The sequence below is a fragment of the Felis catus genome, chromosome D4 (genome assembly GCF_018350175.1).
Source record: "Felis catus isolate Fca126 chromosome D4, F.catus_Fca126_mat1.0, whole genome shotgun sequence".
NCBI lineage: Eukaryota > Metazoa > Chordata > Mammalia > Carnivora > Felidae > Felis > Felis catus.
Genome location: NC_058380.1, coordinates 90,846,316 through 90,867,186, shown reverse-complemented (window position 1 = coordinate 90,867,186; position 20,871 = coordinate 90,846,316). Strand labels below are relative to the sequence as shown.

Here is a 20,871-nt window from a genome sequence, read left to right as displayed (position 1 = left end):
TCAGCCAGAATAGAAGTTAAGGGAAAAAAAGCCTTAGTAAAAATAAAGAAGTATATTACATAACGACGAAAAGAAGACAGCAATCCTGAATCTGCATGACCTACCAACACGGCCTAAAAATACACTGAGCAGAAACTGACAGAAGTATGTGGAAGTCCACATCTTATAAGAGGTTTATAGTACATTTCTTTCAAACCATAGGATGAGGCTGACAGAAGATTAGAAACGATGCAGAAGAGCTCGTGAAAAACACGTCGGTTGACGTCTGTAGAACCCTGCACCCAGCTGCTAGATAACAAACCAAACAGTCATTATAGAGCATTTACAGAAATTGACCACATGTTAGGTCACCCAGGAAATTCCTACAGATACTGAAGAATTGTTATCCGATGGGGCACATTCTAGATATAATTTAAATAAATAGAAATCATTTGTAGAAAGTTATTTGAAATCTTCCCCACATTTGAAAGCTGACGGACCAAGTTAAAGAAAACATCAACAATGGATGTTATGAAATACTTAGATGAACAATAATGTCTAAGCTTATGGGATGAAGCTGAAGCAATACTTAGAGGAAAATGTGTAATGTGAAATGCAATTATCAAAATAAAAGAGGGGCGCCTGGGTGGCTCAGTTGGTTAAGCATCTGACTTCGGCTCAGGCCATGATCTCACGGTTCGTGGGTTCGAGCCCTGCATCGGGCTCTGTGCTGACAGGTCGGAGCCTGGACCCTGCTTCGGAATCTGTGCCTCCCCCTTTGTCTGTTCCTCCCCCGCTCACACTCTATCGCTCTGTCTCTCTCTCTCAAAAATAAGCATTAAAAAAACCTTTTTTTATAACAAATAAAAGAAAGAATGAAAATAAACTAGTTAAATACTCATCTTAAAAACCCAGAAAAGAGTCTCCAGTGATGGAGTCTAGAGGAGATGCACAGAAATGGCACCTTACAAGGGGAAAGAAAAGAAGGAAGATCAGGTCATCAGCCTTGGACCTCAGGTAGCTGAAGGAGAAAATGTGTGTGGTGTGTGCTTCCTTCGATGACACTTTTGTCCGCGTCACCGGTCTTTCTGGTAAGGAAGCCATCTGCCGCGTGACTGGCGGGATGAGGGTGAAGGCAGACCAAGATGAGTCCTCTCCCTCCGCTGCCGTGTTGGCTGCCCAGGATGTAGCCCAGAGGTGTAAGGAGCTGGGCGTCACTGCTGTCCACATCAAACTCTGCAGGAGGAAATCCTCCTCTGCAGGAGGAAATCAAACCAAGACCCTTGGACATGGGGCCCAGTCAGCCCTCAGAGCCCTTGCCCCTCAGGAATGAAGATTGGGCGGATTGAGGATGTCACCCCCATCCCCTCCTATAGCAGGTCACTGTGATTGCCGTTTGTGAACAGGATTCCTCAAATTATTGTTTTCTGTTAATAAATTGTCTTTATGCAAGCTAAAAAAAAAACAAAACCCTAGAAAAGAGAACAGAGTAAAACCAAAAAAAGATTGAAAGCAGGAAAAAATGGTTAATAAGCAGACGTTAGTGACACAAAACTAAAACATCAAGAAAACAAAATCATAAAAAGCTTGTTCTCGAGAAGACTAATAAAGTAGATGACACTGTAGCAAGACTGATCAAGGAAAAAAAAACACAAATAAAAAGTATAGCCCATAAAGGAGGTGTAACTACAGGAAAGGGAGACATTTTTTTTTTTAATTCGAAAGAATATTAGGCAAGACATTTGAAAACTAAGATGAAACATGCAGTTTTATAGGAAAATATCAAAGATTTAAATTGGCTTAAGAAGAAATGAAAAACCTGGATAATTTTATAACCATTAAAGAAAAGGGGTCTGTAGAGCTCTTTTCCTGCCCTGAGCCTGGCAGGTTATAAGGTGAGTCCTGCCAAGTGCAGAAAATTCATTTGTGTTGCTTAGCACAAGACCAATATACAGAGCTTTCCTATATGATCTGATCATTCAACTAGAAAATTTAATTAAAATGAAAGATTTCATTCACAGAGGCAACAAAAGCTGTAAGGCACCCAGAAATCTGCAAACAGAATGCAAGACTTTTATGGGTGAAATTATAACTTGTTATTAAAGGACCTACAGATCTGGTATTCAGGAAGTATATTTATAATGAGGAGGCCTTAACATGGTAAAGGTATCTGTTCTCCTAGTTCAAGCTATGAATTCAATATAGTCCTGATGCAAATTCCGACAGGACTGTTTCTGGAATTCAGCATATTGATGATGTGGAAGAGTCGATGTCCAAGAATGGCCAAGACAATTCAGGAAGGAGGGATTTGCCTCACCACATGTCAAGACTTTTTACGAAGCGACAGTGGGGAGCATCATGAGGTACATAGGCAAAATACCAGAAGACCAGACCCGGAAACATACCGAGGTAGGAAGCCAGTCTTAGGAGGAGGACGGCGTTATACCTCAAAGGGGACAGGATATTTTAAAAAGTGGGTCTGTGAAAAGTGGCTTTCCACTGGGGAAAAATGTAGATCATCACCCCCATGCATCCACAGAGCAGTTACCACAAACTCCAGTTGGATTAGAACCCTAGCTGAAAAATCAAACTTTAAAATGACTTGAAGAAAATGTAGGAGACTCTCTTTATGGCCTTCGGATGGAGAGGAATTTCTTAAATGAGGTTCAGAAAGCAGAAAGCATGAAGGAAACGGTGACACATTTGGCTGCATTGCCCTCTGTCATAAGACAGAAAGGAACTGAGAACATTTCCAGTAGCTCCTGCAGACAGAGGGCTAGTATGTGCAAGGACACGCACGCAAGTGTCACAGTCCGTGTGGGGAAAACGGGGTGTCCGAAACCTGAGACCACGGAGGAGGCCCCAGAAGATGACGCCTGATCAGCTCGCCTTCTCACCCCTCAGATGGGAACTGTGTCCACTACAGATGTAATTTAGAGTAAGCGATCTGGAAACCTCGTAAAGTCAGAGGCTGGCATGACCGGCTGCCTGGTGGTCCTAGTTTGCAGCGTTTACAGTGAAACTCTGTAGCAAGACACTGGAAACAGCTAAGGTGTGGTCAGGAGGCATGTGGGTGGATGCCTGAAGGGTCACAGTAGGGGACATGAATAAGCGGACATGTGTGTATCACATGGATAAACTTCAAAGATATATTGGATGGGGACAGCAAGTTGAAGAATGATGTGTGTAGTATGATGCCTTCCTGTGTGTGTTTAAAACACACATGTTTTATATAAAACACACACATTTTATTTATAGATACATGCATGTCACGTGGGTAGAACTCTATTGACACGGTTCCTCACCAGTTTGTGAGTGGGGTCGTCTGTCAGGAGTGATTGTGGGCAGCGATGCCAGTGGGACAGATTGAGCAGTGTCTATTTTTTTTTAAAAAATTAATGTTTATTTTTGACAGAGAGAGGGACAGAGTGTGAGCAGGGGAGGGGCAGAGAGAGGGGGAGACACAGAATCCAAAGCAGGCTCCAGGCTCTGAGCTGTCAGCACAGAACCCGACGCGGGGCTCCAACTCACAACCTGTGAGATCATGACCTGAGCTGGAGTCAGACACTCAACCGACTGAGACCCCCAGGTGCTCCCAGCAGTGTCCATTTTTATTGGTGGACACATGAATGTCTGTTACTTGATGCTTTTGTACTTTTCCAAAAATATAGTAGCTGAGAGACACATGTTTCTTGATGGGGCAACATTGCATTTAGCTACCCTCACCGCTGGACGCACTGTCACATCATCTATAAAATCATGGCCTCCGTGGCTCTGGGAGTGGGGAGTTCTGCCTCTTCGGCCCTGCCTCAGTTCTCCAGCTTATGCTATTGTTCTCTTCCTTGCCTTCGCTCGCCTTTTCCTTCTGCTTGCCACCCCCTTTCTGTTTTTGGAAATGCTAGAGCATATTCATCTTTTGAGGCCTGACCTAGCTCAGCAGCCATGTCTTTCTGGAAGTTTTTCTGGAGGACCGTGGGCCCCTTGACCTACAGAAACCCCATCATCCAGAAACCTGTGCGTGTGCGTGTGTACACAGCCACGTCTTGACTCTGAGTGTGCGCACACACGTGCATATGGGTGGAGGTGGCTGTGTAGGCATGCCTTGTGGTACTATCCCTCCACAGATCCTAACAGGAGAGGACTGGAATGCAGTGATGTATCATGGGATCGAATCGCAAGGTGGAGTCAGCAAAGGCATGTTCTCCTCTTTTTATTTCATTGTCCTGACGCTGTTTGGAAATTGTATCCTTCTTGCAGTGCATTAGGGCTTGGTCTGGGCCCAGGAAACCTGGGGGGGGTGCGGGGTGTGTTGGCCATGAAAAGGAGAGGCGCCTTCTCGTTGAGTGTGAATGATGGAGCTTCTCCTTCTGGGTAGCTGGCTTAAGTCTAGACAGTGAATACTCTCGAGGCAGTCTGAGCTTGGGGGATCTGGAGGCTGTGGGCCAAGGTTGATGGAAGCATGAACTGTGCGTATGGTGTCCAGAGGGCGTTGGTATGGTCAGTGGCAGGCTCGGGAGGGTTGCCGTGGGAAGACGTGGGCTTTGAACACAGGGCAGTAGTTTTTTTTTTCCCCCCGCTTTAATTCTGTAATTAAGTTTTGGTACTGGGCTTTTAAAAAACTTTCCCCTGCTGAAAATCTAGTACCTGCAGAGAAATGTAAGGCAAGTTTTCCTGTAGCGGGTGCCAGTCAAGCATGTGTTTTAGGACCTCGTGTGTGTGTATGTGGGGGGGGGGGGGTGGGTCTGTGGGGTCAAGGAGAGCCCAGCGCAGGTGACAGCTCTGCCTCAGGCAGGTCACCTGGGAGAAGGAGGCTGCTGGGCTCATGATGCAGGCAGGGGGCAGGGCCAGGAGAGGCGAGGTGCAAATGTGGCCCCACTGCTGGGGCAATAAATTCAGGCTGAGCAGGGGCACTCAGGTTCTCCAAGTCTTCTGTGTATCAGAAACCCCAAGGACAGTTAAAGCTCAGGTTCCAGCCCACAAATGTGCATTTTAACACACTCCCCTGGGGGTGCTGGTGTTGGTACTGCAGCCTGGGGACCCCACTTGGAGATCTGCTGTATTAAATATCCTGCAGAGCCTGGAAAAAGATCTGAGCTGGCGACAAACACCTGTGTGCTGTCTCCTCCCAGACTGACCTGCTGGCTCTGCCTTGTCTCCTCACCCGCACACCTGGGCACTTGACCCCGTTTGTCCCTCCTTGCCCCTGGCGTGCTGGCCGTCATGCCAGCCTGTGACCTATGACATTCCAGACCTTATTTCTCTCTGCCTCCATCAGACTGTCTCTCCTGCTGCACACCCAGCAGGATTGTACCACCTGTCAGCCCTGTGTCGTTCACGGCTCAGGTCCTGGACCCCAGGGTGGGGAGCCCCGCCCCGCCGCCCCCCACCCCGGGAGCCTGAGCACAAGGCCTGGGAAGGAGGATCCAGGGTGCTCAGGAGGGCCCGTGCTTGTTTCAGTGTTTAGCAGACGGGGGGGTCTGGGGGCTGGCTGAGAGGAGAGCTGTAAATGGCAGCCATGGTTATCAGAGAGGGAAGGAGCCTGAAGTGTTGGCTTCAAATGGTGGGGGGTGAGGGTGGGGGTGGGGAATAACTTCTGTCCAGAAAGAGGTGCCCACAGCCCCCAAGACTGAGCAGCGGCCCGAAGCCCTTCACAGCTAATTCTGACCCTGTGCGGTCAGGCCTCGTGCTAGCCACTGGGAATCTTTCCTGCTGCCCCTGTGTGCCCCTCTTGCTGGGCCTCAGGTGCCAGGGCATGACCTTAGTCCCGCTCTTCAGGTGTGGGAAGTCCTCTGAGAGTGTCCATGGCTGTGGTTAGTGTGGGGAAGCGGCCCCTGGCCTCGGTGTCCTGTCCTCTGGTCTCTGCTGGAGCCCTGAGCAGCCTTGCCAACGAGGCAGTGCCCTGGCATATGGGGGGGCCTCCTTGCCAGACTGGGGCCTGACCAGCATCAGTCGTCGCTGTCGGCCTCATACAAAGCCGGCTGCTCCTCAGGCCTCGCGCTGGCGGGAATAGCCGCAGCCTGGGCCGAGGGGTGAATCCCCAGGCCTGTGGTGAAAGAGCTCAGGTGTAGGGGACACAGGGCTCTGGCTGGGGTGACTTCGCCCCCAGAGGACACTGGCAGTGTCTGAGATGGTTTGGTTGTCATGACTGGGCTGAGGGGCTGCTGCATCTGGTGCACACAGGCCAGGGATGCTGTTCAACACCCCACCGCAAAGGGTTGCCTGGCTCCAAACGTCAGCAGTGCCGAGGAATGAAATTAACTGGGGACGGCAGCGGGGGAAGGCCCAGGGAGGGCCTGAGGCACAGCACAGAGTGCAGGCAGGGGATGGTTCTGGGGAGGCGCTGCTCTGAGGTGCACAGGGAGGAGCTTGTGGGAAGAGGCAGCTCCAGCCCCAGGAAAATTGAAGTGACTCACGTCAGTGGCCTGATCTGGACAGACTGGAGGAGGGCGGTGCAGAGAGGTAGCTGCCGACCACAGGCCCCCGTCTGGGCCATTTGGACCCCTCCTGACTGTGGGATCCTGGGTGGGGTACTTACCCTCTGTGGCCTTTGCTTGCCCGTTTGTAAAAGGGGATTGTAGTAGTGCCTTGTCATGGTGCTCCTGGAAGGGCTCAGTGAGGTGAGGGGTGGGGGGTGCTAGTGTTGTCTGCCATTAGCATGACTTGGGTGTTGTTTTTGCCACTCTAGCAGGAGGGCACCTTGAAACAGAGGGCCCCAGGACCTCACTTTGAAAAAGGAAGGGAGAAAACAACACTGAGCAGGTGTCCTAAGCCTAGCCTAGGAACTGAAAGCACTGGTCACGGCCGGATATGCATGTTTATGGTCTGTCTTAGGTGGTCTCTGCTCACAGGACCCAAAGGTGATGGGGCCCATGTGAAAGCAGGAGGTGTTGGTTGGGAGGCCTCTCACATTGGCCAGAAATTTGGGGGAGGTGGGGATAGAGGTAGGCAGTCTAAATTAATCCAACACAGCCTCTGAGCTTTGGGGCTGGAGAGTCAGGCCTGAAGAATGGGGTTGGGGAAGGAGTTTGTGTGGCCATTATGGGGAGTTGATAAGAGATTGAGGGAAAGAAGGATGGGCAGACCAGGCGGCGTGGCTAGTCTGTGTCTGAGGGCAACAGGGGACAGAGGAACAAGGGGACTTGAGAGGTATATAGTCACAGAGGATCTGGGGAGATGAGGAACCCTGTTCTCCATGGGGCAAGCTGCAGCATGACTGTGGGAGACTTGGGTGGGTGGGTGGGGGGGCAGAAGGGTTCCTTTCCTTAGCTGGAGCCAACCAGACACTCTGCTGAATGTCTTCCTGGCCATCGCCGTGGACAACCTCGCCAACGCTCAGGAGCTGACCAAGGTGCGTGGGTAGGGGCACCACCTGCAGCCCAGGACGGGCAGGGAGGGGCAGGCGGGGTAGTGTGTGTGACTCTGGATGAGTCCAGAGAGCCACGACAAGGGCCAGTCCAGGGTTAAGGACCCATGTAACCACCCTCCACGGGCATCTCCTCAAGGTCCTAGATGGGCAGAAGTTAGGCAGCCACTCAGATGTGTGTGTGTGTGTGTGTGTGTGTGTGTGTGTGGCGGGGGGGGGGGGGGTTGGTGCTGAGGAAGCGTGAGAGATGATGTGCCAGGAAGGCAGATGAGCACAAGGGCAGCTTCTGGAGAATCCGAGACCTGGAAAAAATGGCCAGAAAGGCAGGGGGAGTTATGAAGAATGGAAGATGCAGCCCAGAGAGTTCTAAGAAGTGAGGGGCAGGCTGCACCAGGCCCCTGCGCTCGTCCCTGGGAGGCGAGGGGCCCCTGTGGCCAGTCTGGAGTGTGCATGGTTGAGCTCAGGCAGTTACCGGGCAGCTCTGTCCTCAGATGCCAGGCCTGGCTGGAGCCTGGGGGAGCAGCTGCTGCCCCTTGTCAGCTTGTTTGTGCCGCAGCGGGACAGCCTCTTCTCCTGGCTGTGCCTAGCGGGTGGCATCTAATACTCTCCTCTTGTCCCTGAGCCTGGTGGGGGGGTGTGATTATACATGGCTTCCCCTGTGGTTGCCTTCCCAACGACACAGCCCCCTGCCTGGTCACCTTCACCCTCACAGCCGTGGACAGTGTAGCCCTGGCTCCCAGGAGGAGGGTCCTGCTGCCTCGCCGGGCCACCTGAGGGGAGTGCTCCCCTGCTGCAGAAACCCCACGTGCTTGCCATCTTGGCTGAGCATGTGGCCTGCTCGTGCACCTGTCCATGTACACGTGTGTGTGCTGGAGCTCACACCTGTGCACATTCCTCTGTGTGTCTGACACAGTCCTGCCCTCACCATCTAGCACATCCCGACTGTCGACATCATCTCTGTTCCGGGGTGAGCTTGACTTGGGCTTTCCCTGAGGAGGGCAAGTTCAGGACGTTTCTGCAGTCAGTATGGGTGTGTGCAAATATGCCACAGTGCTTCCGACAGGTGTCAGGTGCCCTGCTACCCTCCTCTGTTCTCTGGGAGGAGTGCTCCAGGGGGAGGCAGGCCTCTTCAGTGTGTCTGCCTTAGCTTCTGCTCAGACTTCCTCTTCTCCGGGCCCAGGCCTGGGCCGTGGTGGTGCCTGGGGGTATAGACGCCTACCCTGCTCTGGCTGCTGCCTCCTGAGGACCTGGAAGTCCCACTGGCCTGCTCATTCCTGTGGTCCGCCAGGGCCAACACTGGGCTTTGCCATCTAGGAGTGGCTGGAGAATGACTGTTCCTGGCCCCAGGCTGGGCTTCCGGGCGGTGGGGTCAGGGGGATCCCCTGCATCCACAGAACATATCTTGGTGTCAGGATTTCTGGGACCACATGAAACGGGGGTGCCCAGCAGCGTTGGTGGTCTGGGCACCAGCTGTGTTGGTGCAGGGGTGAGCTTGAGCTTGAAGTTCTCGCCGTCTCTTCGGGTCGTGCTGTGGGTGAGAACACACCAAGGAAGCGATGTCCTCGGGGCCCTGTCTCCATGCAGAGACACCCTGTGAGATGTTGGACCAGCTGCCCTTATTCAGGAATCGGCTTTCCTGGGAGGTGGAGCAGGTGGAGGCCTGTGTTAGGCTGTGGGGGCATTTCCTGGACTGGCTCTCCTTCCTTTACATTCCCACAAATGTATTACAGTATTACATTCTTTTCAAAGTGGAAATAAACTCTATGAAGTCTGTTTGTAGAACACCTGTCCTCTCTGCCCAGAGGGCTGTAAACCAGGATGGAGCCCGCGGCTTGAAGAAGGACCTCGATAGGGGTGTTCTGTGGTAGATGGAGCTTCGCCTCCTCTCTGGGGCCTGAAGCTTGAAGACCTCTTCGCTGTGGTGGGACATCTGCAGGCAGCTAACAGGGGTTTTAATTTTTGCCATTTTGGGGCCTCTAGGATAAGATTTAGGGATGTTTTGGGCCACGGTGGGAACACTAGCTTCCATGGAAGCCAGGTGGGCCTGGGGTTGGGTTTGGGGGAAATAACAGTGGTCTCAGCAGTGTAAGTGGAGGACGTGGAGGCCTCGGTTTCCCTCTACGGGCTCATGGGCTCAGCCCGGAGCTTTTCATCTAGATCCTAGAAGCAGAGCGTGTTGGTTTTGCCCAGTGACGTGGGGTCGGGGCCAGAGGGTCTGCCCAGAAGTCCACTCCCCTTCCCACGGAGGGGGCAGAGGCAGGGCAGGATATCTATACCTGTGTCAGAGAGCCATGGGGGTCCTTCCCACAAACTTGGTGGGGGAGGGGATACCATCAGGCATTGTAAGTGGCTGCCATGTGTTGGGGGACACAAGGAGGGACTTCTCACAGCCACGGCTAGGGACAGGTAGACAGATGTGATCCGACGGGTCCTGGTAGGAAAGCTCAAAGGCTGTGAGGTAGCTATGCCTGACCCTCGCCCGGTGACAGTTCCTGTGGGTGATGCTGAGCCAGGACCTAGGCTCAGGGTGCAGAGTCCTGCCCCTTGACCTTGCCCACAGTTGTGGGGCAGAGGCTGGCTTTGTTCAGGCGAGACAGGTGCCCCTGAGGTGTGGGGGCAGCAGGTGGGAGGAAAGGAGGGTTGGGCTTGCGTTTTGGCAGAGCCAAGTCCAAGACACCGTGGGACACGTGTGCAGGCAGCAGCTGGGTCCTTGTGGCTTGAGCTCGTGTATGGCGTCGGGGTGCAGGCGCAGGGCTGGGATCACCAGCTGTGAGCACCCTGGGACTGGCCCACGGCAAGAGGGTGCTGAGGCAGGAATCCTGTGGAACACGGCCCGGAGCAGCAGGTACAGGCCGCCAGAGGGCTTGCGTGGGATTGGTGCTCGCTGCTGGAGCCTGGATGGATTGTGCTCACGCAGGGGCTGCTGCCTGGCCCACCGGTTCAGAGGGCAGCAAGGACTCCTAGACCATGGAAGGAAGAGCTCCAAGGCCAGCTGCACACCTCTGTCTGTTCAAACAGGATGAAGAGGAGATGGAAGAAGCAGCCAACCAGAAGCTTGCTCTGCAAAAGGCCAAAGAAGTGGCTGAAGTGAGCCCCATGTCTGCCGCAAACATCTCTATTGCTGCTGCGTAAGGCTCTTGGGGGTGGACTGCAGGGTGGTGGGGGCTGCTGCAGAGTCTTCTTGGCTGGGCCCCCAGCAGGGCACTCCTTCCGGGGGCTTCCTTGGAGCACCTTATGTTGGCTGGAGCTTTTTGGGACACAGCCTCCCCCAGGAGCTGTGATGAGAGGGAACGGCTCCCCTCCTGCAGGAATCTGTGAGCAGAGGGTTCATCAGGAAGAGCCTCCATGGCTTCTCCCAGTTTGAGTTGGAGCAAGGTGTGACGATGCATGGTCCTCCCATCATGGGTGGGATCAGCTCTGATTAGCCCCTTGAGAGTCTTGGGTGGCTCCAGAGCTCCTAGCTGGGGCAAAGACTGTGAGTCAGGGGTAAGGTATTGATATATCTATTTTATAATTTTCTTAAAGTTTGTTCATTTAGAGAGAGAGAGAGAGAGAGAGAGAGGAGGGAGGGAGAGAGAATCCCAACCAGGCTCCGTGAACTCATGAACCGTGAGATCACGACCTGAGCTGAAACTGAGTCAGATGTTTAACCAACTGAGCCACCCAGTCGCCCCTCCATACGTCTGTTTTCTGCACAGCTTTTTAGGAATGTATTTTGTGAACCGAAAGATTCTAGGTGGTATTTCAGCAGCCCAAGAGACTTAATGCAGTTTCCGAAATTGTCTTTGAGGTTTCTGTGTTGGGACAGAGGTCAAGGGGAAGCCTTGCTGATGAGAAAAGGTGAAGGCGGGGTTGAAGCTTCCTTGGGGAGGCTGGTCATCCCGAGGTTCAGCTGAGCTTGAAGGAACATTGCAGAACCACATCTGGAGGTCTTTAGGGCCTTCAGAGTTGGGACAGCCTAGGGCCAAAGGCTGCAGTGTGCTGAGGGAGGTCACCGCTGGGGGAAGAGAGGGATGGGAAGGGGGAAGGAAGGTCTGGCCTGCTGTCAGCGTGGCCATGAGAGAGCACAGAGAAGCTCTGTCTTTGTGGGGAGCTCGCTCTCTGAGCCAGGCTGAATCTGTCTGGAGCTGCTGGCTTGTCTTCAGTGCCACCCTACCAAACACCTCCCATTTCCCATGTGGACCCACCTGGTGGGCACCAGGAACAGCCTCAGGTACATCTGTGGTGACACATGCATCTGTGCTGCTGAGCGTATGTGCCGGCATGTGGATGTGTTTGCTGGGAGTGTGGGTGTGCGGGTGTGCGGGAACGCGTGTGTCTGCTTGTGCGTGAGTATCATAGCAGCCCCGTTCTTGTTCAGCAGTCCCAAGAGTGACGACCTGTTTTCTAGGAAGCCCTTTGCAGAGGACCTGCCCCTAAGCCAAGCAGGAAGCACTGGCCTCTGGGGGAGAAGAAGCCAGAGGAGATCACAGGCCCCTGGGGGGCCCAGGCAGGGGTGCAGGGGGCCTGCGGGGAGCCAGGCAAGACACAGCAGTCATTTCTCAGACAGCTGCTGGGGTGCTCAGGGTTTAGTTGCCTCTGTTTTGTTGTTTGGCTGGTTCAGTGACTTGGTCGGCTAGGTCCTGGGCTTGCTTTGAGGAGGTTGTGGTGACCTGGCAGACGGCCCCTTCTCCTGAGCTTTGTAAACTACTGGTGGTCTGCCTTAGCAAGGGCGGCAGATGAGCCTTTGACTTCTTCATGGGCCTTGTGGGTTTCAGTTCAGCGTTTGCCCTCTCTGCTCGCTCTGGAGGTGAGTGCGCTGTCCCGTGGGCCTGATGCCTGTCAGAGCTGCCTCTTCCCTGGGGGCATGTGGCAGGGCACCCGCTCCCATCAGGGCCGAGATCTCAGAGAGGCAAGTGCCGGGGCCCTCAGCACCACCACACAGAGCATGTCAGGCCACCAAGAAAGGTCTGGATGCTCTTCCTCTGCCCCTTTCCTCATCTGGGGATACTGCTATGTAAGAACAAGGCTGCAGAGTGGTAACCCCGGGCCAGGGTATAACACCGGCTGCTGGCCCCATCTCCACTGTGGTGCTTCTTTTCTCCTGGGTGGGGTTCCTGGGGTTGCACAGGTATTCTGCCTCACAGCAGGTCCTGAGCTCCGTGTCACCTTGTCAGCCAGGCACGTGTGTCCCCCTGCTTGGGCTGTAGGTCCCGCGGGTTCTCCTGGGATGTGGCTTTGGGTTGCTGTCCTCTGCAGCATGTCCTGGTCTGCTGTTGCTGGACACGGCGGTCGGTCTGACGTGACCACTGAAGATCCCACACACTGGGCGGGGTCTGAACTCCCGGGTGTGTGAATGTCTGTTCTCCTCTTTGTGTGGAGACCACTGAGCCCTGGAAGCTGTGGCTCAGAGCCCCGGTGTCTGTCTGTCCTCTGTCCGCTGGCCCCCCTCCCAACTGTTTCTGTTCTCCTGGTGAGTTGTGTTGGGTAGACGGGCAATGCCTGCTTCTTCCCCACTGCTGGGGTGGGGTTAGAGTGAAGCGCCCGAGTGACACTCGCCGTGACACTCCCTGCAGCCATGCCGTGTGGTCTGTGCAGGGGGAGGACTGGTCCAGATGTTCTCTGTGACGCCTCGATGCTGGGTGGCCCTTCATGTCCTTGGTGTTTGAGAGGCTCTCCTGGGCCTTGTGCAGCCTCACACAGAGCCTGAGGGGAGAGGGTTCCATGCCTCCTCAGAGGGGCGTCCCTGTCCCTTGGAGTTGGGCTGCAGCCCCAGGTGACAGCCACTTCAGGCCCCTGGGAGGGAAGGGACGGTAAGGGTGACATGGCCCTCCTGGTTCTCTGTACTTTGTCACCCTTCTCCTCACCTGGACTTCTGAATGCTGGTATACACACTCACTCACACAGTTCACTTACCTCATCGGAGTCACAGCCCCCTGACGCTCACTGTCACGCCTGTCCGTGCTCATACGTGTTCATACTCACCTGGTTGGTCACTCACACGTGTTCACACTCACACACGCACACATGCTCACTCATAACCCCGCACTCATTCACACACTCTCGTATACTCACACACCATCCACGCACTCACGTTCAGTCATACACTGATTTGCACACTCACACACACACGTTTGCACCCAGGACCTGCAGGCGAGTGAGTTGCTCTGGGCTCCTCACAAATGTGTGTAGACTCGGCCTTGAGAAGGAGTTGCTGGGAAGCCACCTGGGGAACTGCCTTAAAGGGGAATGATTGTGGAGATCTTTGGTTTCTCTCTGTTGGTTTTGGAAAAGCTTCCAGAAAGTCCCTGGGAAATGGCTGGAGGTATACCCAAAGGAAGTGGGTTGGTCATGTAGCCTGTTAGCCCCTGGGAAGGGTCGTGGTGAGTTGGAGGCATGTGGTTTAGAGCCCGGGGAGCCGATGGGGTCAGGTGGGCTGGGACAGAGCCAGGTGGTCAGGCAGCAGGGCCCAGGTGAAGCAGCAAAGGGCAGGTGTCCCGTGCTGGCTGGCTTTGCTCCCATCTTGAAGGCAAGACGAATGCCTAGGTCATCCCACCGCAGCCCCGTGGGCGTGGGACGCCAAGAGGCAGGGGAGGGCCATTTGGAACTTCGGACAAGTGGTGCTGGCTCTCTCCAAGCCGGCTGCCCTTCTAGGGGCCTGGTGTGCTGGGCCGTAGCGGATGGGCAGCAGGACCCCGGCTTCTCTTCTTCCAGCCGTGGTGGGTGTGCTGTGTTCTTTTTTAGCGCTAGTTTTCTGCCGGATGCTCTTTCTTTCTCAACTTCTCTTTTCCCCCGAGGTCTCGGCCGGTGCCCACTCTGATGGAAGCGTCCCTGGCCTCCTGCCCAGATTTACACTGCAGCCTGCGCCCTGACCTGACGTGGCTTAAACATGTTCTTGTCCTTTAGAGCCCTCTCTGGTTTTCTCACTTTTGTTTGTTTTGTCTTTTGCATGTGCAGTTTTGTAAAGCACACGCGAGGTGCTGCATCTCACAGCTCATCTGTCTCCAGCATAAACTCACCGTGAGTCGCTCTGCTACGATCCCCGTCTGTGGCTTCGTGACAGCTACATGCGAACACCTCCCTCCACCCCTAACTGCTTTTCCACCTCAAATCACTTGCTTCAGGGGCAGCTCCGGGAAAGCCTTCTGCAGCTGGCGGGGGACAGTGGGCATGCTTCCCGACGTCCCTGAGTCCTGTTCACGGGCATCAGCCTCTCTGAGCTCGGCCCCTCTCCTCTCCCTCCTGGTCGTCTTGTCTGCTGTCTGTCCATGTGCTGTCTCTCTGGTGTCTTCAGCACCTTCGCTTCTCCTGAGGTGGCCACCGCTGGGCACCAATGGGTGCTCTCTCCTTACGGTTCCCGTGACGGAGAGCGTTCATTAGGACTCACAGAGGACATTCACGGGGTCCTCCTTCCCCACTCCTTTTTCACTTGGGAGGGGGTGTATCTATGACCCTTAGGAAGTTGTGCCCGCAAGATCAGAGTTGCTGTCTCATGTCAGACCAGCCAGAGCCTGAGATAGAGCCATAGAAACCTCAGTGTGGCCCTCCTGGAGGTGACGCCAGTCTGGCGGGGGAAGTTGTCCTGGGAGGCTTGCCCCCAGGGGCTTCCTCCCAAGGGTCAGGCCAACCCCTGCAGGTGAGAAGTCCCCGGAGTGCCTGGGTGTAGTCAGTAGGTAGCCGGGTGCCTGCTTTGTGTTCTGGTCTGTGGGAGCCCTTGCCCCCTACTCAGCCAGCACAGAGCCAGGTTCAGCTTGCCCGCAAGCACTTGGGGCTGCTGGCTGTTGGGGCCTGATGTCTCACAGGGTAAGAAAGCTGGATGCTGGATGAGTGATTCACAGGGTGGAGTAAAACGTGCACATAGGTATTGATGGTGTCACAGTCGGGGCTGCTTCACGTTATCAGCGGCTGTGGGTAACTGGCTCTCTCAGCCCAGAGACTTCAAAGCAGGGCCATACCAGTGAGGCTGCTTTTTGGGTCCTACAGGCATCTGCAGTGCCTGGGTCAGGTGTGGCCGAATAGGGCTATACCAGCAAGCTGGGGTCGAGACATCACGGGAGCAGCTCCCCCATGTGACTCCTCCAAGAGCCTTTTTAGACAAGAGCTTTGCCTGGATCATTGTCACCTGTGTGTCAGACGGTTGGCCTGGCTCTCGCTCTCATGTTCTTGCCACTTGTGAAGTCGGTGGAGAGGCGCAGAGAGACCAGTGGTGGCCAGACTGAGCAAGGACAGGGCAGCAGCCAGGTGGGTGCAGGCTGACTCAGACCCCAACAGGGAGGAGAGGCCTGGCACGCGGACTCAGAGACACGTCCAGAGAGGAAGTCAGCAGCATCACAGGTAGGTGGTTGCAGACAGTTTCAGGCGGCACTAGGGCCCAGAGAGGCAGAGAGACCCAGCAGGAGCAGGGCCCCAGAGGGGCCACGTGACACAAGTGTTCAGTGTCTTGCTCCCCTGGGAAGTTATGAGAGGAGAGGAGTCTGCCAGCCCCGTGGCACCCTCCAGTCTCGCGGGTTAGCTGGTTGCTGGCAGAGGAGGAGCTGCAGCCCAGGGTGGGCCTGAGGGCACAGCCATGTCATCACAAGCTCATCCTCACCGGAGCTCCCGGCCACTCCGAGTCGGAACATTGTTCCCACTGTCTCTACTGCCTGTCTGTCCTGACAGAACTCACCTCCCCGCCCCTCACCGTCTTGGGCTGTGTCTAACACTAACCCTGCTGCTGCTGTGCTGTCGGCCCTCATGGGCTCTTATGTCTGAGGAGTGACCCTCAAGGCTGTCATCCCTTTCACGTGGTTCAGCATTGTTCAGAGTTGGGTCCTTTGTTTCGGTGCCAGCCTGGGATGGGGTAGGTCCCCTGTGGCTTTAGTCTGAAGCCAGAGAAACAGAGGGTGGTCGTGTTGCAAGGCGTCCCCAGGAGTAGGGCTGCATGGCTTTGGTGTGTCAGAGGAGGCAGCTCAGGGCCTGGGGTGGCAGTTGAAGCTGTGGGGTAGCAGATGGCCAGAGAGGCTAACAGTTGTCCACCCTGTGTTGCCCTGGCCTGTCTGCCACATGGGCTCCCGGGTGAGGCACAGACAGTGTACTCTTCTGCCTTCACACTTTTGAGGCACTGCCCTGGAAATGGCTCCCCACACTGGAGCCCGGACCTCACTTCAAAGGGACAGGGTTAAGCATCATATGCTTTGTGCAGGCCAGCTGCAGGGACTGGGCTTCCCCCACCCGGCCACCTCTGTCTTTGCAGGTCAGCATGGTGCTCAGTGGCCCAGGGCCCTGGAGCTGGTGGCAGGGTTGGCCTGGGGCCCCTCAGGCTGTCACTCTAGGCTGTGGTGTCAGTACAGTTGGGGTCTGGCCAAGGCCTCATATCTTTAGATACCTTTTCTTCTGTGTTGCCTTTGCATGCATCTGATCCTGGCTCCGTCAATGGCTCACCGTGGGGCCCTCTGTGAGTCGCAGCCTCTAGGCTCAGTGTCTTCATCTGTGAAATGGGGACAAGAGCAGCACCTAATTCCTAAAGGTGGTTTTGGGGGTCGGATGAGGTGGGCATTGCAGCCGGTAGCACAGTGTGGCCCTTGAACGATACAGGTGCCACAGCCGGCATTGTTCTTACGCTGCCACCACCACCACCGTGGTGGGTCCAGAAACCTCCAGAGGCTGAAGGAGGAGAGTCTGGCCTCAGCAGAGGTTTCTGCTTGGCTGAGGTGGGACTGGAGTCGCCTGCATTGGAACCCTTATTCAGCAAAGACCCCAGAATGCAAAGGGCTTCCCATGTATCCTGGGCTGTGGAGCCCCACATGTAACCATGTGGGTGAGGCTGGAGGGTGGTCGAGGCCTTTGGTAGCCTGTGCAGTGGGGGCTGAGTCTGGAGCACAGGCCATTCCTGGTGCTGGAGGGCTCCTCTCTGTGCCGGTGGATGAAGGGGGCTCCCTGTGGAGCCAGGAGAAAGGAGGGCATTGAGGACCATGGGAGGAAGCATCTCCAGCCCTCGACCTGAGTGCTGGGCTCCTGGGAGCAAATGGCTGCTGAACCCAGTGGCAGCTGCCCAGATGGGGCTGACCACCTTAGGGAGCAGTCACAGCTTTACTCTTTGTTCCTGTTAGGGCCAGCTGCCCCTGGGCAGCTCTGCTGTATGCTTCAGCGAGGCCCGTGCCCCAGGGCTGCTGCAGGTGGCTCCCTGCCTCCTGCCTCTTCCTCAGTCCTGCCCCATTTGGACGCTGCCCCCCACCTCTCCCCATTTTGGTCTTCCTGGCCAGCAGCCCACCTGCCCTGGAAGCCTGTCTGCCACCTCATGCTGGTTCTTATCATTCCCACTGCCCTGCATCCCGTGGCCAAGGGCCCCTGTGCACCTGCTCAAGGGTGGCTTTGAGCCCCAACCTGGGACCCCCCCCCCCATCAGTCTTTGGGCTCACGATGGGGCGAGGCCAGCGCTGAATTCTTGTTACCCTGGGTATCCCCCACCTGCTCTGCACCGACTGCCAGGGGTCTTGAGGGCTCCTGCCACTCCTCCTCCCTGCGTCCACTCTGCCATCCCTCCATTGCTGCGACCATCTGTGGCTTCCCCTGCGAGGCAGAGAGGTGGGGGGGCGGGGCGGACGCTCACTACCCGTCTCCCCACAGCAGGCCGCAGAACTCGGCCAAAGCACGCTCGGTCTGGGAGCAGAGGGCCAGCCAGCTGCGGCTGCAGAACCTGCGGGCCAGCTGCGAGGCGCTGTACAGCGAGATGGACCCGGAGGAGCGGCTGCGCTACGCCACCACGCGCCACCTGCGGCCGGACATGAAGACGCACCTGGACCGGCCGCTCGTGGTGGAGCTGGGCCGCGACGGGCCGCGGGGCCCCCCGGGGGGCAAGGCCCGGCCCGAGGGCGCAGAGGCCAGCGAGGGCACGGACCCACCCCGCAGGCACCACCGGCACCGCGACAAGGCCCCGGCAGCGGCCCCGGCGGCGGCGGCGGAGCAGGACAGGGCAGACGCCCCGAAGGCCGAGGGCGGGGAGTCCGGGGCCCGGGAGGAGCGGGCGCGGCCGCACCGCAGCCGCAGCAAGGAGGCCCGGAGCGAGCGCGGCCGCGGCCCGGGCCCCGAGGGCGGCCGGCGCCACCACCGGCGCGGCTCCCCGGAGGAGGCGGCCGAGCGGGAGCCCCGGCGCCACCGCGCCCACCGGCACGCACCCGACCAGGGCAAGGAGGGCGCCGCGCCCGGGACCAAGGGAGAGCGGCGAGCGCGCCACCGCGGCGGCCCCCGGGCCGGCCCCCGGGAGGCCGGCAGCGGCGAGGAGCCGGCGCGGCGGCACCGGGCCCGGCACAAGGCGCTGCCCACGCACGAGGACGCGGAGAAGGAGGGCGAGGTCGAGGACAGGGACAAGGAGAAGGAGCTCCGGAACCATCAGCCCAAGTGAGGGAGTGCGCGTGGCGGAGGCGGGGCCCTGTCGAGGGGCGAGGGGCTGGGGGTGCCGGTGGCGCAGGGTTCAGGGGTGCGGGGCTGTCCCTGTTCAGGTTGGCCGTCCCGCCTTCCGTCTCAGCCTCTCTCTCTGCGGTGGGGACAACCCTGCCCTGTTGGGGCGACGTGTAAAATCCTTAAATCCGCGTGGGGATCAGGTTTGCTTGGTGCGTGTCCGTCGTTATTCTAAGGCTCGCAGGAGAGAGAGGGTGTTGGACGAAATCGCTGGGACTGGTTTGGGACACGTTGGCTTGGGAAGATTGGAGAGAGCCTGAGGGAGGCCCGAGGAGGCCACTGGGGGCTAAATGGTAGGAAGGAATAGGGGCAGGCTGGGTGGCCATGACAGAAAGGGCCTCCCAGCTCTCCACACCAGCTGGCTCGCCTGCTCCCTGGCAGGGACAGGCCATGACTCTGAGTCTGTGAGAAAGCTGGGGTGACAGGAGGCCCCAGGCTGAGGCCAGCGCTCTTGGGTGCCTGCCCGGCAGCTGGAAGCCCCTGCTCAGGTCTAGAGTCTATCTTTGTGTGCAGAGTTCTGTGTGGGGCCTTTGGTCTGGAGGGGCCGCAGGTGGAGTAGCTTAGAGAAACGCCCTCTTCTGGGCTTCTTCATTCTGCACATAGTTCCCTTTTATATACATAGTGTGATGCCAGCCATGCCTGGTCGTGTGCCAGGGACAGACAGGTTGAGTCGGCCCCATTTTTACTTTTCGGACCTGAACACACAGAAATGTACAAAGTGATGAAAACCATATGAAATGTCAGAGTAGCAGAGGAAGTGGTCAGGGATTTATCTGATTTGCATCGGGGCATAAGGAGCTGGATTTTGCAGACTGACCAGGAGTTTAGGGCTGCATCAGAGTCTGATGTGCATTCTTGGTTGCAGGGAGCCACGCTGTGACCTGGAGGCCAGTGAGATGATGGGTGTGGGCCCTGTACATGCACTGCCCAGCACCTGCCTACAGAAGGTGGAGGAACAGCCGGAAGATGCAGACAATCAGCGGAATGTCACACGGATGGGCAGTCAACCCTCGGACCTGAGTGCCACTGTGCATATCCCGGTGACGCTGACCGGCCCTCCTGGGGAGACCACGGTTGTTCCCAGTGAGTATCTCCCCGTATCAGCGGGGCAGGGCCCACCTTATGCAGGCACAGTTTGCTCTCCCCTGTCCCCCTCTCTCCATGGCAGCCGCTTGGGGACAGAGCATGCCTGTGTGAGCCTGTCTACACCAGCTCGAGACAAAGTCCTTTGTGGTCAGCATCTGTGCCTCGATGTCTCTTTGTTTCCAGTGCCCTGCCCCAGAGGAGCATTGTTGCTATCACATGCCACTTAAACTCTATTCTCCTCCCTTCCAAAAATATTTGCAAGTTACCAGCTCAGCGCCAGGCATGGTGTTAGAGTGCTGGGGATAGCGGGGGGGAGTGGAACTGTGGGGCTTACGGTCTCATCAGCAGAGCAGACCTCAGGATGGTCACAGCTCTTCATAGTTGTGTGAAAGCTGCTAAGGACCACGTCCCCAGACTTGATGGGGGCTGAGAACTAGTGGGTGAGAAGGAGGAAGTTGTCGGGGCGCTGGTATTCCTACCGACTTACTTTGCCCTATGATCCCTGCACTAAGAGCCCCATAGGCCTTTGCCTCAGCCCCTTTTTTCTCCCCCCCACTCACTCACTCGCTTACTCACACGTGAGTGTGAGCCTGATTGGGCAGCCACTCCATGCCTGACTGCCTGACCGTGAGAGCAGGGACTGAGGGTACAGGGTGGACAAGGTACTGCTCCTGTTTTCAGGCCACTCCACCTTGTAGGGACAAGACGGACAAATACCGTCCCCTCATACTGTGTGGAAGGTGCATAGACCTCTCGTGAGCGCCGAGGACAGAAAAGGCGTTCCACGGGGAGGGGAAGATACCACAGAAGCAGAGCTGACGTGCAAGGCCAAATGAAGATTTAGGTCTCGAGTAGACCAGTTGCCACCACCTGGTGTGGCCTGTGTTTGCAGATGTGTCCACAAACACAGACACGTGTCTGTGCCTGTTACCTCTTGTCAGGTGCTCTCACCTGGGGCCTGTGAACCAGTGCACAGTGCTAGGTGTGGCAATGGGAGATGGCCAGCTCCAGCTGCTTAAGCTCTTCTC

General features: G+C 56.4%; 1 protein-coding gene and 1 pseudogene across 19 annotated transcripts in view; both read left to right on the top strand.

The window, feature by feature from the left end:
* CACNA1B (calcium voltage-gated channel subunit alpha1 B) overlaps positions 1–20,871 on the top strand; it is a 192,032-nt gene that overhangs the window by 81,968 nt on the left and 89,193 nt on the right. For 10 of the 19 annotated variants that reach the window (XM_023243156.2, XM_023243161.2, XM_023243162.2 and 7 more), the window contains exons 16-21: positions 4,104–4,221; positions 7,260–7,327; positions 10,361–10,470; positions 14,279–14,341; positions 17,927–18,697; positions 19,623–19,840. In XM_023243156.2, the coding sequence (XP_023098924.1) occupies positions 4,104–4,221; positions 7,260–7,327; positions 10,361–10,470; positions 14,279–14,341; positions 17,927–18,697; positions 19,623–19,840 (1,348 nt within the window). The remainder of the gene's footprint in view (positions 1–4,103; positions 4,222–7,259; positions 7,328–10,360; positions 10,471–14,278; positions 14,342–17,926; positions 18,698–19,622; positions 19,841–20,871) is intronic. The other 9 variants (XM_023243169.2, XM_023243167.2, XM_023243166.2 and 6 more) reach the window with 3 other exon arrangements.
* On the top strand, positions 772–3,457 carry LOC109494066 (annotated as a pseudogene).